Below are 19,550 nucleotides of genomic sequence, written 5' to 3'. Positions count from 1 at the left end.
CCTCCTACACCTCATCCAAAAAACTCTCTACGAAACGGAAAAACAAGACAAGTCAATTCTCTTTGTGTGGATCCCATCTCACTGTAACCTGCAAGGCAACGATAAGGCAGATCAAGCCGCTAGGGACGCAATTCAGGCCGGTCAAGAAACTCAAGAGTCACTCCTTGTCACCGATGCCATAAGCATAATAAAAAGATCAATACACGCCGACTGGGAGACTCAATGGAAAAATACTAACACCAAATTACGCCACATCGCCCCCGACCTTCAACCCAAAAGCCACAAAGAACTGACACGGCGTGAATCGGTCATCCTCAGGAGACTAAGGATCGGCCACACAGCACTAACCCATAAGCACCTACTCGAAAGAAGCAACACACCAACATGCAGAAGATGCAACACACCCACCACAGTCAAACACATATTACTAGACTGCCCAAACCTACAACACCACAGAGAGAAAAACCAACTAGCAAACAACATGACAACCATCCTGAACACGGAACCCGAACACGTCATCCAATACATACGAGATTGTGAAATATACCACTTACTATAAAACCAATAATGTAGAATAACATAGGGCTAATAACCACAGCTGTTGAAGCCCTATAAAACTTTAAATTAAAAAAAAAAAAAAAAAAACTAATTTAAAAATAATTCAACAAAAGCTCCAAATCTAGTCACATTTTTGCAACATGATTAGCAACGGCTGTTTGGCAATTGTTTATTTTGTTGAAATAATTTTGTGCGTCAAAATGACTTCTAAAGCAAATCCTACAGAAATTGTAAGAAAATCTGCAGAAGCCTGTGCTGAATTAAGTCTGATGAAAGGTATCAAAAACAATTCAGCCATTTTTGTAAATGGAAATCAGAAAATAATGTGAAGAAAATTACGGAAGAGGTTGTGCTGGCTGGCCTATTTTTTAGATTTGGTTTAAATAGTTGTATTATTTTATTTGTGAACTAACGTTTTTAGTCTGAGAAAGTAAGTGCATCTTCTTTGTGGCCGAGATAGTTAAATTGTTAATTTGTATTTAGATGTAGTTTTAAATAAAACATTTCTTAAAACTGAATAATTGTTATTGCGATTGTTACTTTTATGTTTCCAATAGCAACACTTAACCGGCGTTCGACCGTTTTTTGCGTTTTCCCGGATTCAAACTGATGACGTAAAGTATTGAAATTTGACACAGCATGAAATAAAATATTTTTTCGTGTTTAAAATGATTAAACGTGGTAATAAAAATAACAATAAAAGTATTGACATCGTTATGGTAGCAGTTACACAATTATTATAAGACTTTATTTTTGCCCAAAGGCCTTATCCGCTCTGTATTTGACAATTTATGGGTCTCCTCAGCACACGTTAAATTAGACAATCTTAGCTACAGTCGTACGATAATCTACAATCGGACTCAACTCCACCTTATTCAGTCAGTCAAAAAACTAAGCACAGGTCCGGACTCGAGTAAGCTCAATTGGGACGGTACAAACATGTAAACGATAACCCCTGACACATATGTCACAAATCAAGAATATACAGTGACTTACCAGGGGGTTTCTTCCCCCTTAACTCGATCATGACGAGGGGCTCCAACCACGGGCGTCGTCTTCAGAGCGCTACATTCCGGGGTTGCGTCGCATGTTCTGGTAGCACCTGCAACAGCCCCAGTGTGCAGTTTGGGATCCACAGCCTGCTCGAAATCTCCGCAGAAGAAGAGCGCCAATGTCAGCGTGTAAGCCTACAGCCCGTGTCCATACGTTACTAATATCACCTCAGTACATGGGAACCGGGATAACCTCCTAACATTTTATTAATCAAACGCATGATCTGTGACGCCACCGGCTATCCCGACATAATGCGCCCGATCAACGGCCCAGTGTCATCAGTCAAAGGTGTCCCACACGAACCTAGTCCAATGCTCAAGAATATACCATGGTATCTATCAGAGGTTTTAAACATTGATATAAACACTGATTTCATAGCCCAGGTTGCCCAAACCTGCCATCATCCAGTTACCAAAACACTTGGTAACTGTATTTCTATCACCGCCTATCATAATCCTAATTCACTGCACACTCCTGTGGTCACAAATGATTCACTTGCCTCACTTTTGCCATTTGATGTGTGGCGAACTTTAAATATGCCTACACATGCGAAAGGTTCGATAACTGAAACCAGAAGAATTTTTCCACACAATTAAATTTTTTCAGTGGTAATTAAAAAGACACGAAAAACCGCATTTTATAGATGAACTACCGACAACAGTAGTTTATGGTGAGAAGGTGATTCTTCAGAACTGCCGGGAGAGATGTATACTAAGGAGTAGACCAGTGTTACGGTGCTCTCGTTCGCCGGATCTTAATTCATGATTTTTTGTGACTTTGAAAGTTGTGCAGATTTTAACTTGAGGTGGTACGTGTTAAAAGGAGGCAAAATAATCCAACTTGCCTTATAGAAATATTAATGGTTTACAAAAGAGTCACAGACATTAGTTTGTTTGAGAACTGCTGAAAATATTCACATTTGGCGGGCAGATTTGACGTACTATCAGGCCTATTCTGTAAGACACTTGGTTAAAAGTTAAACGTTAAAACAACGGTTAAAATATTTTAACCCATTGCGCTATTCTTTAAGCCAAAATTTTAACCAAAAGTCGTTAAAATTTAACTCAAATTGCTAATTTTTAGCGGGTGGTATACCCAGCCGTTAAAAATTAACTTACGTCAAAACGGTCCCAAATCATAATGGCGTTCGCAATGAATATTCTTTTGGTGCATGAACTGGAATGAAGGCGACAAATGTACTCGTAAGTAAATTTTTCGACAAATCAAATCTGTCAATTCCATAAATTTTTCTCAATTCTTAAGGGTAATTTTGTCACCGGTGGTAAAAGATGAATCACCCTGTACAGCTTTCTCATTGTAACTTGAGCTGTAAGAACCGGATGCGCAGTGGTCTTACAGCCCCTTCACTAATTTTGTCGCATTTCTTTGCCGCTTCCAGGGCCTCTTTATCTGACCTTTTTATTCAACTTTGCGCATCCCTCACAGCTCAAGCTACAATGGGCAAGCTGTAACATATTTGAGTTGATACCTAAAGTGCATCTATCGATATTTAAAACGACCTTTTAATTCCTTGAGTGGTTTATTGCCGCTTAACGAGGGTTGTCGTAAAAGTGGTATCAATTACCAATTACTTTCATTTATACAGTGAGGGGCAAAAGTAATGCAACAATTCGATAAATCATAAACTGTTGAGTTTTGAAAAAAGAACAAAAACCGGTAGATTTTTAATTTCAATTTCACGTTTTTGAGTAGTCTGTGCCCATACCAATGTAGTCTGCAACTATTAGTTGAGGTTAGGTATAATTTTGCAAAGAACTATTTGACTGTTGTTCCTCCAGCTGACAGTGATTGCGACGTTGCCATATGTATTTGTACGCTTCCGTGCCTGACTTCATTCTTCAAAATAACCTAGCCGCTAAAATAATGCTTTTTAACCTACCCCTTAATACCCGTTAATAATTTGTCTTACAGAATACATTTTTGGTTATTTGTAGATAACCGGTTGTTAAAAATTAATTTATTAGCGGATGGTTAAAATTAACAGAACAGTTACAGAATAGGCCCGTATGTCTGTCAATTCAAAAAAAAAAAATTGTAATCCGTACTTTATTGTCATCATGATTACCGTCTTGATTATGAACGTTATTTTTTGGGTGGTAAATAGCAAAACTCAAAATTATTTTGTCATTTTTACTATATAGAACGTTTACCTCAGGTTATCTATGTACGATTGCTCTAATTTTGTTCATTCATGTCGAATTTTTGGAATATCTGAGCTTCAAACAGTTTAAATTGATTGTCAAAATGACAAGAATCGAAAGTAGGGTTACGATTCCTAAAGGTTTATTTACACGTTTCTTGAATGTCAAGAAAGTGACGGCCAAAATTTTGTGGCCGCCATAGTACGACCAATATAAAAAGGTCAAGTTTTTATTTATGTCATTCCATGTTATGTTTCATTTTTATCGTTTAAGTTTTTTGAGTTTCTTCATGAATTTCTGATAAAATTTGTAAAGTGATGATAAAATAGTGCCAGCAACTACAACAAACAAAAGCTTAAACAACAAAGTAAAAAGACTGTGGAATTTAGAGTAAAAGATTGAGGTTTTTGTCAAAGTGACTTAATTTTGAACTATAGTTTGTCTCAATTCCAAATTTTCACCACCTGTTGAATAATGTTGGCAAAATAAAAATATTTCTAAACTGGGGATTCTTATAACCCAAGTTGGCAATATAATTATTTTATAAACCTGATTCGAAAACATTAAAATCAGTTCATAAGTTTATTTTGCTTTTAGAATTTGATTTTCTACCTACTTACTTGCTGCATTTTAAAAAAGGTTTTCGTTCTTCTCCTTTATTCTAACATTTTGAGTTGTAAAAATGGAAATTGACAGATAACCTAACAAATACAACTGACGCATTTTTCACCAAACAATGTTGCCGATTGTATTTCCAACGTAGAATGCAGTGTTTGTGGAAATTTAGAATTGAGACACACTTTAAATCACAACAAAAAAAGTCTACTACGTTTTTTATTTTTTACATTTGTATAAGACATTATTGGCTCAATTATTATCTTTTTTGGTGTTCTACCACAGGTTAAACTATCTACGCAACTTGACATATTTTATTCAAAAAATTACATAAAAAAGTAGAAAATATCCAAACATAATCATCAGAACAACAATCGTTGATTTGGGCCGTGCTAAGGCATGTGTGAGAAGAGAACTGAGAAACGGTAGACGTCACTTTGAACAGCCTCTGTAGTTTTAATGTGTTCTAATAAATTTTTCCATGTTTTTGTTTTGGAGTTTAATATAATTTGTTCTTAAGTGTTTAATAGGCAGTATTACGACCCAAAGGGGCCGGTCACAAACAGTTTTCCGGATAGGGTGCCGAATGGGAGTGAAAGACGCATAAATGTGGGGACAATACGAGATTTATTGGGTCCTGGTACAGGAGCGGCTTTGCCAGATTCCGGCACCTCGCAGGGTGCGGTATTGTGGAGTAGGTACCGGTCGCTCCTCGGATTTTTGCGGTCTTCGTCAGATGGTCCAGTGGGGCCGAGAAGTGGACTCGAGGAGGACCGTACAATTTACTAGCAGGTGTTACAGTCGCCTGGCGGAGCTCTTCCGGAGTCGGGGCTCGCCTCCTCCCTGGCCGGCGCGGTGTCCGCTGGTGCCTCCACGAGGTGGTGCGGGATTGATGGTGAGGATGTAGGATGACCTCGAATCGTTGAGCGATTGAATCCTGAATGATACAATCCTGGAGATTGGATGATAGAATCCTGCTGGTAGCCCTGCGTGATAAATTTTCCGGTTGCGAGAGCCGCCATTTTGGTGTTTCGAGGTCGTACTTACTTGCGTTGCGAACCGTACGTAATCCGTCACTTGGACGTGACTTGGACGTCGGGCTCGATCCCTCAGTGGATCGAGGTTCCTGCTTTTCGCCGGTCGGTTAATCGGTTGATGGATTTTCGCCTCCTGGACGCTATTTCACACGAGCGCTCGGACACTGGTTCAACATGGCGAAAACAGTACGTGAGGTGGTTCGCAAGGGCGTAACAATGATTTTTTGCTGGGGTGGGCCAGATTTTAAACCACAGACAGATGATACATAGATATTGCAGATGTATCTTGTTTTTAATGTGTTTTACTTTTATTCTGGGGTGGGCCAGAAGGATTCTGGGGTGGGCCGGGCCCACCTGGCCCCCCCCCTTTGCTACGCCCTTGGTGGTTCGGTCGACTTTTTGGCGAGAAAAGAGAAAGAACTCGTGCCGTTGCGATTTGCGTCGGCAAACGTGGTTGTTTAGTGCTGTTTTCAACAATTTTTAATATATCTGACCTATTAGTTGATATCTAAATAGTTATCAAAAGCATTCTGAAGGGAGCGGTTTTTTGAAAGATAAAATTAAAACGGAAAGAAAGCACGAAAGAACACAATATCTGTCTCATGTTGCCTAAATAAATTTTCAAATATTGGTAGAACCATGCACTGCTGTCAAATGTCGAAAGCAGACGCAGGTCATGTCGACTTCTTGATTCGGACTAAGCTCATCGGACTATAATAAAAAAAATGAACTATAAATGCACTTATTTTTGTTACATCCTATATGTAGTTGAATGTATGGTAGAAAAATAATTTGTTTTGATGAGTTCTATCACTGTTTAAATTTTCTAAACGCATTTTAAAAACAGCTTGTATATCTTATTCGCAGGAGTTGTAGTAAGTTTATATTATACGTAGATTAATTTAAAACTTACATAAATTTTACATTTATATAGGTTAAAAACATATGGATAATATATCAAAATAAAATGTAATTTCAGAATGAGTGTGCGGGTAGTATCAAACGGAGTATCAAGAAAGAATACGCAAGAAGCAGGACAAAAAGCTGCGCACGTTTTTGCAGGATTTACTTTTATAGAACAACTAACAGGCCTCGCTACGAACCTGCGACTCTTGTCGAATACTGAACACTTGCTTTAATGGAAATATACATGAGGATATAAAGAGTGGAGCAGAGGTCGCGTCAATTTACAAATCACTTCGGGGCAAATTAGATCACGCCACCATATTATCAACTTTTACAGCATCAACCTAAGTTTACTTGGTTAAATGTTTCGGGCATACCCTTTTCCACAAAGAAATTATGCTCCGCTTGAAATTTTAGCAATTACACAAAAAGTCGTTTTTTAAATTCGGTACATATATATTTGGTAAGTATTGCTAAATGTAATTAAAATAGCATTTATGCTGCTTCTGGTTGGGCAGTCGTAGTTGCCTCTGTTGTTTCTGTTGTTGTTGTTCCTGGGGTTGTTGTTGATCCTGGGGTTGTTGTTGATCCTGGGGTTGTTGTTGATCCTGGGGTTGTTGTTGTTGTTGATCCTGAGGATGTTGTTGTAGGATTAAGTTCTCCTGTTGGATTTCCCAACCATGGATATGCTTCAGGACAGGGTATGCAACTTTTCATATATCGTATGTTGCCATCAGTCTTTTCTAGAGCACAGTTGACTGGTGAATCACACTCTGCTGTTCTCTCATATACATCTGTTTTAAACTGGCTTGCAGGCACGGGATTCTTCATCCATTCTATTACTTGTTGCTGGCTAACAAGGAAAACATCACTACGACCACCTAGCTCATCTAAAAACTTTTCGAAGCCCTCAAAACTGTTATTGACAGCACGGAACCAACCAGATGGCACCATTAACGTTATGGGTGCTTTACTTGTACCTACGCGATCTACTTGTTGCAACAACCAGGTTGAAATATCATCAGCACTTCCCCTGAAAACACATTTTTAATTTAATTAATACAAATAACTACGACGACATTTTTGCTTACGCGATAAAGCAGGTAGTGAAAGAATTACACTCTATGCTGTTATTTCCTTGGAGATTGTTTATTGGAGCAATCCAGAACCCAGGATGTGACTCTGACGGACAAGTTGTACCCGTACGACATTCTTGAGTTGACAAGTAGTCAAGAGTATATGGAAAAAGTACACGGTTGCTGCGCGATGTCCAGGAACTGTCGTATTGTAGGCCAGCAGCCACATAAGCATTAATTGAAACATCACCTTCTAACTGTAGTTGGGGTGTCCTTGCCCCTATTATATCTTCAGCAGGAATATTTGCAAAAGTAGATATGATAGTTCGTTGTCCTCCAAATTCTTCATTTAATGTTTCTTCTGAAGCACTAGACCAATACTCAGCTAAGCTGTTCTTACTAAAATATTTACAGTTAAAAAAAGTTACGATAGCTTGATTTAAACATACGTTATTGAGTTTACGCCAATCTCAAACCCGCGTAAATAAAGGTCCTGTACTCGTTGATAATCAGTATATTCATGGGGTACAAAGAATGTTGCACCGATATTACCGCCGTCGGGATTTTTTCGGTCAAATAAAAGTGGCGTCCAAAGGTCCTCAAAAATATCGATTACCACAGCTTCGTCAAATGTTAAGCTAATGAGCTATAAATATTTATACAAATTATGTTTTAAACATAACACAATAATAAAAAACATAATAATATTTAAAAAAAAAATTGTTGCCAATTATGAAATCGTTATAGAAAAGGGCGTCCCGAAAATGGCGCACTACCGGTGCATTACAGTACAGTGCAGCAGAGATTACCGTAAACGTCAGAAAATTTTTTTAAAAATTCTATTGAAGTTCTATAGAAGTTTAGGAAATCGTAAAAATTATCTTAAATCCGCTACGACAACACTGCAGGGTAATGATGTACGAGTAGATCTTTGTTTACCTTGTATTATCATTTTTGCAATAAGTAATTGATTTTTTGTCTGCAAACTTTTTTCCATATTTTTTTTATGTACACTCCTGTGCAAAAAATTCGCGTACAGTCCATTCACTTTTATTTTAGACCAGAGTAGGCTTTGGAAATTTGGCGAGTTGTATGGTAAGACTGTGGCTGAATGACAATATACACCATGTAAAATATTACAGGTTAGGCTTTTTTGTCAAAATTCATGAGCATGTAGCCAAGAATTATCATTTTCCAATTAATTACATAGTTTCCAGGACTCAATAATGTATTTATTGATAAATGTAAATATTGCACAAATTTAAAAATAAATTACCTACCTTAATACGGCAATTTATTTTAACTGAAAAGGAACTTATCTGATTTGTGAATCATTCAAAAGTTTATTGTAATTGATTAATATATAATTGTCGCTTCAATAACCTGCTGATTGTCTTGTCGCGGTTGCTGCACTGTGGCGTTTCCAGTTCGGGGTGTTCTTTGGATATTATAGTCAACGCGGTTTGTCTATCTATATCAAGAATTAATTGGGACATAATCATTATAAAACAGGTGAGGCACTTACTTCAAATATATGTATCTCTAATCCTTGCTATGAGTTCATGCCTGGGGGGCGTTAGGCATGGCATAGTAGATATAAAATTGAAGTTTCGGCATTTGGAACACAAAACACGGACAAAAAAAGTCAAATTTGACACTGGCAGCTCGAACGATTTTGATTTTGTTATTTTGACATAGCCCCGATACCAACATTTAAAAAAATTAAAATAGCCTACTCTGGTCTAAAACAAAAATGAATGTATTATACACTTATTTTCAGCTGTGTTAAATCGCTCTAAATAGGCTTTGACTTTTTATTTGTCAGTGTCAAACAACTGTCTCATTTTCCTAATAATAAAAAATAAAATAGTGACAATTTCACTGATAATTTATAACCTATTTACAAATATAATGTCAAAATCCACATTTACAAAGCACAAAATACTCGAAAACTTGATTGCTTGATTTTTGAAGTGTACGGGATTTTTCTGCACAGCACTGTACATTTAAAGATCCTCGATAAGTCAGTAAGTACGCCATATTCGGGACACCTGTATGTATCGGGTGTTTTTTTTTTTTTTAATTTCACCTCGTAGTAGGCGTTGAAGAGTCGATTGTGAACCCACCACTCGTGTAAAACGTAAGATTTAAACAGCTGATCCGTGATCCGTAACCTGTATAGTGCGTTCACAATCGTCTCTTCAACGCCTACTATGAGCTGAAATTTAACACCAGATACAATGAACACGTAATAGAATTTAAAGTATTACCTGTGGAGAATCTTCAACTGCGAGAGGGTTGGCATCGGAGGAACATTGACAGTTGTCAGAAATGGTACAGCCATCGGTTTGACACTTGTCAGCAGCTTTTACAGAAGCCGAATAAACTGTTGTGAAAGCTAAGAATAGCAAAATTATTACAGCTTTCATTGTGACACACATTAATTAACTGCTATCACATTTTTTTGTTACTGTTATATATAACAAAACACTTGTTGATAATATTGTATTATCTTGTTTCAGGTAGTATTTAATAATAAAAAAAGAATTCTTTATCAATCTGATATAATATGGATGATGGCAGATAAATAAATCAATGTATTTAACAATTTATCCGCTGTCAGATTTATCTATAAAAAACATACATTCTCAGAACCACTTTAAAATGTTGATGTTTCTAATGAACTACATACTTGATTGTCTTCTCAAATCGTGCAATAAATAATTTCGTTAGTTCTAAGTTAAATAACTTCTTTGTATAAATTATAAACATTTTTGTATGAAACACGTTAGAAAATCGCATTCATGAAACTACAGAGTGTCTATAAAAGAACATATATCAAGAGTGCTGTGGAACTTGAATATATTTGATTTCTGTCGCTTTGTAGCATATTGTGGTACGGTTGGCTTCAAAAAAAACGGGAATTGTCAGAAAAATTTCTGTCAGATTTTATTAAATTTTTATAGTTTGAAACGGCCTTTTAGAATTTAGGTTAAAAAAACTGCACTTATATGTCAGAAATACTACTGTCAAACAGACACAAATTGACATAAATTGACAAATTAGATTTCCAATTCACATTAGGTCAAATTTCATTTCCCGTTTTTTTTGAAGCCAACTGTACCAAATAGAAAAACAGAGGTTATGTAACTTCATTAATGACAGGTTCTTTGATTTTTACAATAAAAGCAATTAAACGCCTTCGTGAGGCAGCAATCCATACTCCGACCTTTATAGGATGCAATCGGGTTTCTACAAATGCATGTGGATTTTCTGAACTCCATATTCTATAGTTTTGTGCTACGTCAAAAAAAAAACTGATGTGTAATAATAATCTGCAAGCAAAGTTAAAAAATTAAATTGTTTAATTCAAATTCATTATTAGGAACCTGTCATCATTCAAATTGTCCAAAAACCAATTGCAGTATTCTAAGCGCCTCTCAGAATCACCTGGTCGAAGTTCTTGAAGTGTTGTGATTTTGTGTGAATAGAAGTTCAGGTTTTTTCCAGTGGTACATCAGCCTGAAGTGATAACTTCCTGAGGGATTTTTTTGAGCTTTGTTCCATTCGTTGGAGTAAATCTTCAACAATTTCTTCATTCATTGGCGCTCTTCCTACACTTTTACCTTTTTCAACAGATGCCACAAATCTATCCACAATCCTTCTAATGTGTGGAATTAATTTGCTTCCAGAATGTTGTCATTTGGAAATTTTGCGAAAAATTGTTCCTTGCAAGCGTCTATAGAATAAACCCAGTCTCCATTCTGCAGGGTACCATTTCGGTAATACGACATCACAATGAAGGTGTTTTGCTCAAGCGATAAAACCATTGCGGTTCACTAAAAAGACTGCTTATTACTTACTGTAAACATACGAAAATAAATGTCTTACCTTCGCTATTTCCTAAGTTATTTTTGGTATTCACAGTTCACACTTATGCGGAAAAACGTTTTACTCTTGATAAAGACTGTTGAAGAAAATCACAAGCAAAACAACTAAGACGCCGAACTCACAAACTGACGCTAAGATTTAAATATTAATAATTCGACATTTGTCATTTGACATCTAATTTGCCAGCTTCAACGACTCGACATATTTCGGCCAAAAAAAATATAGAGCCGCACAATTCCACAGGACTCTTGATATATTATGTTCTTTTATAGACACTTTGCACTATCCAATGAGAAAGCTACGTTTATTGTTATTACCATGGATACATAAAATATTTCCGGAAATATTTTTCACAACTCTAGATGGAAAGCATAGTTATTTTCATATGAGTAGCGCTGTCAGATCACTTTTCAGGTATGAGACTGAAATTTGAAGCACGAGGTGTCAGCCAAGTACTGCAAAACATGCCGAATACCTGAAAACTGACAGCGCACGAATATTGAATAACATTTTTGGTGTCCGTTTAGGCAAAGTCTTAAAAAACATTAATTTATTGTAAATTTTGAGGTTATCTTTGACATATGTCAAGTTAGGTATATAACTGGGAAAGTGTATATATTTAGTTATATACCACTTTTCCGGTTATATATCCCAGGAAACGAACACGAAAAAATATTTCCAGTATAACAAAAATTACAAAATTTTTATTCAAATTACTACAGTTTTATCAATAAAAGTTCAATTTGTTGAGGAGTTAAAATTCTACCGTCTTGGTATGTATTTTAAAAAACTTTAGATAATTTTTTTTTGTCGTTCACTGATGTATTCATGTGATTTTCTTGCCAAATATCCCTCTGCATAGATTCGTATCCTGAAAATTTTATTTTCGTGCATTGCTGACAAGGATTAATAACTTTGTCAGCAATGCACTCAAAAAAATTTTCACTTATAATATCCCGATGCAATTGAACTTTTTATAAAAATTTTGCAATTTTTGTTATACTGGAAATATTTTTCTTTCCACATAGAGTTGTCAAAAATATTTCCGGAAATGTTTTATGTATCCATGGTAATAACAATAAACGTAGCTTTCTCATTGGATAGTAGATTCATGAATGCGATTTTCGGATAGAATCTACAGGGTGTTTCTGAAATACGTGTGTTATTCCAAGATTTTTTGCCCCACAATTTTTACCAAACGAGTCGTTTTAGGTGATGTGTCTAGCAACCAGTTGCGTGACAAATATTGACCAATCAAAACGAGAAAACAAAAAATAACCCGATAAAATTTCTCTAAAATGCACACCGTGCAATTATCGGATAAAAAATGTCGGTACCTGATTTTTTTTTTAATTATTTTGAATAAAAAGAATTGGAAATAATGCGTTTGTTTTCATTCTATTCAGGAAATAATCAGCCGTATACCCCTCGTGCAAAATTTTAATATCGGAAAATTTTTTGCTAATGAACTCAAACATCCATAAATTATTCGGTTAGAAGACCGAAGCCCTCGACTTCGTCTTGTGCTCTTATTTGCTAATAATTGGTCTTCTGATCTCATTCATGGATGTTTTCGCTCATTAGCAAAAAATTATCCGATAAAAAATTTTGCACTTGGGATATAATATGTGATTAACTAGTTTTTATTTTTTGTAACCATGAGAATCTAAATTTTGAACTTTTTAACAAAGGTCTGTTTCTATCACAACAGAAAATTTTCGCCCTTACCCATAGGCGGGTATAAATTTTGATGGTTAATTTATTCCAAATTTTAAATCAATTTGTATTGCTTTTTCGTAAAAATGTTATAGAGAAAAGTTCCATAATTTGGCGCGTTTTTCCACTGGTTAAATGCATGGGGATATTATAAGTGAAAATACCTAACTTTGTGTGCCTTGTGTATTTTTGCGAAAACTGGCTTTACTCGTCCTGCAAACATCCCACTTATCCCACAAAAATTAGGCATTTCGTAATCGGTTACATACGAGTAAATACCTATTGTCTCAGTGCTGCGCACAGTGACAATCAAAAAGTAGCAGCACGCGCTAACACCCAAGTATTTCGCGTTTCAACATCTGTGTATTTTGGATTTAAACAGCTTTCAAATTGCAACTTTTGATCCGTGGACCACAGGTAAGGTTACCCATTTCTCTGATTTTCTATTGTTGCTCTTTTTGTTCTCATTTCGCTATTTGACCATCTAGCATTTTTTACTTTTACTGGGGAATTTGAAAAACGCTCTAAACCCTGATCCTTCGTGTAGGAACAAATCGCTATTTTCGCTGTTGAAACCTGCAATTCGATCTAAACAAATTAATTTTCTTGCCACATAAAAGTGGTAGCCATGTTCCTAATTTAAAGGTTAGCATATCTTTATATGCACGTACGCAGATCAAAGACCTGTTAGAACTGCATTCTAGACAATTAGGAGACGATTGAAGAAGAAGAAGCTGCTTGTAAGCTACATCCAAGACGAGGAACGAATGATTTCAATCAAGGAAGCAAGAACAGAAACACTGTAGCCTGAGCGAACTAACTTTCATGACCCGGATTCTCAAGATTTCCCTTCACGTTATGATGAAGGAAAGGCTTGGACTCAAAAAAATACGAACAGCAAAAGATTAATCGAGTCAACATAAAGCGCCTCAATCTACTCCGCCGTCATTCTGAACCTGCTGGAATAAACTTTGGTCATCTATGAGAACTGGATGGGTCTTTTGGCTGAACGTGGTGAGCCTAGTTACATTAAGAGTGTACTTGACGACCATAAAATAGTTATTTTTATTTTAAGTGCGCAAAGCAAAGGTTTTTTGAGATTGAGAATGTTAGGTTTTTTGTCGAGACGAAAAATACATTCGAAAGCTCAAAAAACTGACTTTCCCTAAGCAATATAATATCTATAAATGCTAAACTAAAAAATCAGTACAATTTCAAGTTGCCTAAAGTATGTTTTTGGGATTAATTTTTTGCAAATGTCATATGCTGTGTGTAGTAAAATAACCGCAAACGCCCTTAGCGACTCTCGATTTCAGAGTCACTAACATTCAAACAGTACAATTTTTTAAATTTCTGATTGCCTAAAATTCCTTCCCAAAATTCGTCATCACTTCATCAGCTCTCGGACTACTAGGTTCGGCTTCGCCTCGTGCCTGATTAGCGGGTTACACACGAACGTGAACATCTTGATACATGCCCGTGCATATATCAACATACGAGCAAAATTTTTGGCCCAGACAGAAACATCATCGTTGTTATTTTGATTATGCATTCAAAAACGTTTTGCGTCCACATTGACGACGTTGCTTACATGTTCACGTATAAACGTGCATGTCTCAAGGCATCCACGTCTGTGTGTATAAATATTGTGTATATGTATAGTAAGTATATTAAAGAACGAGTTTTATAAGGTTTGATTCTGCGCACGGGTCCCAAGTGTAGAAAACGACTCGTAGGTGAGTTTTCTATGGGACGCGTGCGCCAATGCCCTTATAAAACGAGTTTTTTATGTTATTTTTTAGAATTTGCACCCTTGTTTTAATTTTTAAATAAAAAAATTAAATTTTAAAATTCTTGGGAATTTTGTATTAATTGGTAATTCAAGGTAACGGATGCAACTACATCTGCAACAGATGTGAAAAAGTAGAGTTTGAATATTAATATTGGAAGTTTTTTGTCGTAAATGACAATAATACACTGAAATATTGATAAAAATTTTCTTAGAGATCTATTAAAACACTTGTGGTAGCAATAAACGACTCCAAATTGAATACAATAATATTGTAACGGTTTCCGAGTGTTCAGAAATGTGAAGAAATTTGAGAAAACAATAATTTTAGTGTTAACTAATAATTTACACTAAATTAACATTAATTGGTCGCTTAACACAAATTTATACTCTTGTACCATTACCGTGCTTTTATTCACTGTCTTCTCCAGTAGATAATTCTCTCTCTGGTGTATCGCCTTCTTTCATCCAAACTATCGGAATCTGGAGGCTTGAAGCACCTCACAGAGTTTCTCTGCTCAATGAGTCATTCGATGAGACCTATGACATAACCTCCATTCGCGACATAGGTGAATTCGACAAATTTTCGACAATAGAAAAACTATTTTTCTACAATTGATCAAAAAACGGGTGTTTACGCGTTAATTTCAGTGCACAAAACACGCGTTTTTTTCACCGTTAAAAAAATTTTCTTTTTTTTATTGGTGACCTATTTTGCTTATTTAAAGCACGCCTCAGCGTGTATAAATCCAACTTTCAAAAAACGCACGTTTTTTAAAGCTTCCATGGCAACATCAACAACCCGAGAGGATCTGAGAAACGTGAAGTCTAAATGTTAACTTTTTAAAGATTGATCTGACAGGAGTACTTTCAGCAAATTTCCAAGTAAAACTTTCTCTACTAAGATTAAATTTAATAATTCATTATTATCATCTTACATTATCTATATAAAGTTTAAATACTACCCAAATTAAGATAATTCAAATAATTTATCACTTGCGAAACAACATTATCGACAATGCACATATATATAACAACAATGAGAAAATGCAACCGTAGTTTTCTATGGGTCTTACAATGAAAGCTGAACTAATTTTGCTGTGCTTAATATTCACATCAGTTTATCCTGCTTCTGTAAAAGATGCAGAAAAATGTGTAGCCGATGGCTGTGCCATTTCCAACAACTGTAAATGTGCTTCTACTGAAAATCCTCTGGCAGTTGGAGACGCTCCTCAGGTAAAAATTGTAATTCTTATGTGCACACATTTGTAATGAAGACCACATAACATTGGATAATAAGCTTTTAAATAAATGCTCTATTTCTATTCAACGTATAATCTGTAAAATTGTTTGTAGTTAATTAGCTTAACATTTGATGAAGCTGTGGTAAACGATATTTTCCAAGACGTTTGGATACCAATTTTATTTGAGCGAAAAAATCCCGACGGCAATAATATCGGTGCAATATTTTTCGTACCCTATATACTGAATATACTGATTATGAACCAGTCCACGACCTTTATTTACGTGGGTGTGAGATTGGTTTAAATTCCCTAACGTATGAATTTTTTGCATAGCAGTGTACATGAAAAAAATATGGACAAAATTTTACAGACAAAAAAATCAATTACTTATTGCAAAAATGATAATACAATGTAAACAAAGATATACTCATACATCATTACCTTGCAGTGTTGTCGTCGTGGATTTAAGATAATTTTTACGATTTCCTAAACTTCTATAGATCTTCAATAGAATTTTTTAAACATTTTTCTAACGTTTACGGTAATCTCTTCTGCACCGTAATGCACCGGTAGTGCTCCATTTCTGGGACATTCTGTATAATACACACCTTTTCTATAACGATTTCATAATTGTCAACATTTTTTTTAAATAAGATCTTATGTTTAATACATAATTTGTATAAATATTTATAGCTCATTAGCTTAACATTTGACGAAGCTGTGGTGCCCGATATTTTTGATGACCTTTGGACGCCACTTTTATTTGACCGAAAAAATCCTGACGGCGGTAATATCGGTGCAACATTCTTTGTACCCCATGAATATACTGATTATCAACGAGTCCAGGACCTTTATTTACGCGGGTTTGAGATTGGCGCGAACTCAATAACGTATGTAAATCAAGCTATCATAACTTTTTTAAGTGTAAATATTTTAGTAAGAACAGCTCAGCTGAATATTGGTCTAGTGCTTCAGAAGAAACATTATATGAAGAATTTGGAGGACAACGAACTATCATATCTACTTTTGCAAATATTCCTGCTGAAGATATAATAGGGGCAAGGACACCCCAACTTCAGTTGAATGTGATGTTTCAATTAATGCTTATGTGGCTGCTGGCATACAATACGACAGTTCTTCGACATCGCGCAGCAACCGTGTACTTTTTCCATGTACTTGTCCGACAGAGTCACATCCTGGGTTCTGGATTGCACCAATAAATAATCTCCAAGGAAATAACAGCGTAGAGTGTAATCCTGCTTTATCGAGCAAGCAATCGAAACGTGGTAGTTATTTATATTAAAAACGAATTTTTAGGGGAAGTGCTGATGATATTTCAACCTGGTTGTTGCAACAAGTAGATCGCGTAGGTACAAGTAAAGCGCCATTATCGCTGATGGTGCCATCATCTTGGTTCCGTGTTGTCAATAACAGTTTTGAGGGCTTCGAAAAGTTTTTAGATGAGCTAGGTGGTCGTAGTGATGTTTTCCTTGTTAGCCAGCAACAAGTAATAGAATGGATGAAGAATCCCGTGCCTGTAGATCAGTTTAAAACAGATGTATATGACAGAACAGCAGACTGCAATGCAATTAACTGTCCGCTAATCAATACTAACAATGAAATAAGATATATTAAAAGTTGCATAAGCTGTCCTGAAGTATATCCATGGTTGGAAAATCCAACGGGACAACTTAATCCTACTGAACCACCAGATACAACGACCACAACTGCTCCACCAGAAATATCTTAAATACCATTTTAATTACACTAGAAAATATACGTTCAATAAAAATTTAGTTTTTTTTTAAATATAATTTTTAGAAACTGTGGGTCTAATAGGTCTATTATCGTATTCAATTTGGAGTCGTTTATGGCAATCTCTTAAAGCACTCGTAGTTTAATGGATATCTGAGAAAATTTTTATCAATATTCCAGTGTATTATTGTCATTTACACCAAAAATCTTCCAATATTAATGTTCAAACTCTACTTTTTAACATATGTTGCACATGTAGTTGCATCCGTTACCTTGAATTACCAATTAATACAAAATTCACCAGAATTTGATAATTTAATTTTTTTATTTAAAAATTAAAACAAGGGTGCAAATTCTAAAAAATAACATAAAAACTCGTTTTATAAGAGCATTGGCGCACTCGTCCCATACAAAACTCCCCTACGGGTCGTTTTCTACACTTGCGCCAAATCAACCCTTATAAAACTCGTTCTTTAATATAAACTAGGCAAAAATGGATAGGGAATTCCACAATTTTTCTTGGAAAGCAAAATAATTGCTCCAATCCTCCCACGTATTCTTAAACACAAGATAAATTTAAAATATTACAAGTACTTGAAACATTACATTTAATGTGTATATTAATATATTTTTAACACATTTCATTACAAATTTTAAACGGTATTTATAAAAAATTCAAAAATGGAAAAATTCCCTATTCATTTTTGCCTAGTTTACTATAGTAAAACTAGAATCGGAGCATAATTTGTTCATGTAAAAGGAAATTGATGAAACATTGAATTTAGTGAACCTAGGTTGACGTTAAAGTTAATAATATGATGGCGTGAGCTACATAGGTTGACATAAGATGAGAGGTTTCTGCTATTTATTATACTACTACATATTTGAAACAACAATTTTCAAACATATTGTTATGTACTGTCGCGAGCTATAAATTTTGGTCGTCAATGTCATTTCAAAATTTGGTTAAATTGTCACAAATTACAAAAATTTCCCTGCCTGATTATGCTCATGTCAACAAAGTGTCAAAAAAATGAGAAAAAAATGACAATTAATGTCATACAACATGATGATAGGTTATGATATTTACGACTGTTTTACAATGGAGCATTTTAGATTGCGTCAAAGAATGACCTTGACGATCAAAATTTATTGCTCGCAACTGTACAAACAAAATCAACTAAGGATGTGGCAAAAAGAAATCACCTGATGCCAATAAGTTGTGTAGACTACCTTTTATCTGTATATTTACTCTAGAATAAGCAGATTTCAATATTGATATCTTATAACGTCATAACAACTCTTTTCAGTGCGTTTGATATTGGATGATTCAATGATTCAATTCAAAATTATTGTGGATAAGTATGGCATCTATTTACGAACATTTATGTGGCAACTGTGTAGGTAGTGTTGGGAGTGGTATAATTGACCGTTGTTAATTAATGTTAATTAACCATAATTGACGGTTAATTATCATTAAAAAAAAGTGTTAATGAAAACCATGTTAATTAACAAAAATTGGTTAATTGTCCATGGATATATCTGTTAATTATCCTGATTCATTCAAAGTAAACTCAAGTTGCAAAAAACCACGGAGGAAAAATTAGGTTGGTATTAGCCAGAGACAAGGGTCTCTGGTATTAGCTCTCATCGTGTTTAGTAACTTTGACGAATCAATTTTGCTTGTATTGCTGTAATTTAAATCTATATATGCTGTACCTAACCTCAAATAAATAATTACTAAAATG

General features: G+C 35.3%; 1 protein-coding gene, 1 long non-coding RNA gene and 1 pseudogene across 2 annotated transcripts; 1 reads left to right on the top strand and 2 right to left on the bottom strand.

Moving 5' to 3' along the window:
• Positions 1–4,996: 4,996 nt before the first annotated feature.
• LOC138130818 (uncharacterized) lies at positions 4,997–5,865 on the bottom strand. Its single transcript, XR_011159652.1, has 2 exons — positions 5,436–5,865; positions 4,997–5,374 (listed from the first exon to the last, which is right to left on the bottom strand). It is a non-coding gene; the product is annotated as an uncharacterized lncRNA (long non-coding RNA).
• A 425-nt stretch (positions 5,866–6,290) lies between these two features.
• LOC138130817 (chitin deacetylase 8-like) lies at positions 6,291–9,882 on the bottom strand. The gene is made up of 4 exons (XM_069047493.1): positions 9,678–9,882; positions 7,857–8,053; positions 7,423–7,806; positions 6,291–7,364 (listed from the first exon to the last, which is right to left on the bottom strand). Exons 1-4 carry the CDS (start codon positions 9,846–9,848, stop codon positions 6,827–6,829), a joined length of 1,290 nt encoding a protein of 429 aa, XP_068903594.1. The 5' UTR covers positions 9,849–9,882; the 3' UTR covers positions 6,291–6,826.
• A 5,966-nt stretch (positions 9,883–15,848) lies between these two features.
• Positions 15,849–17,839, top strand: LOC138131461 (chitin deacetylase 8-like; annotated as a pseudogene).
• Positions 17,840–19,550: the final 1,711 nt, after the last annotated feature.

Source organism: Tenebrio molitor, chromosome 5 (assembly GCF_963966145.1).
Source record: "Tenebrio molitor chromosome 5, icTenMoli1.1, whole genome shotgun sequence".
NCBI lineage: Eukaryota > Metazoa > Arthropoda > Insecta > Coleoptera > Tenebrionidae > Tenebrio > Tenebrio molitor.
This window is presented reverse-complemented; position numbering and strand designations above follow the sequence as displayed.

Excerpts from the sequence above, each read along its gene's own strand:
- LOC138130817 (XM_069047493.1), bottom strand. The coding sequence starts at position 9,848 with ATGTGTGTCACAATGAAAGCTGTAATAATTTTGCTATTCTTAGCTTTC. Across the intron at positions 7,807-7,856 it reads ATTGGCGTAAACTCAATAAC|TAAGAACAGCTTAGCTGAGT; the intron begins GTATGTTTAAAT and ends TAAATATTTTAG. Across the intron at positions 7,365-7,422 it reads TTCACTACCTGCTTTATCGC|GGGAAGTGCTGATGATATTT; the intron begins GTAAGCAAAAAT and ends ATGTGTTTTCAG.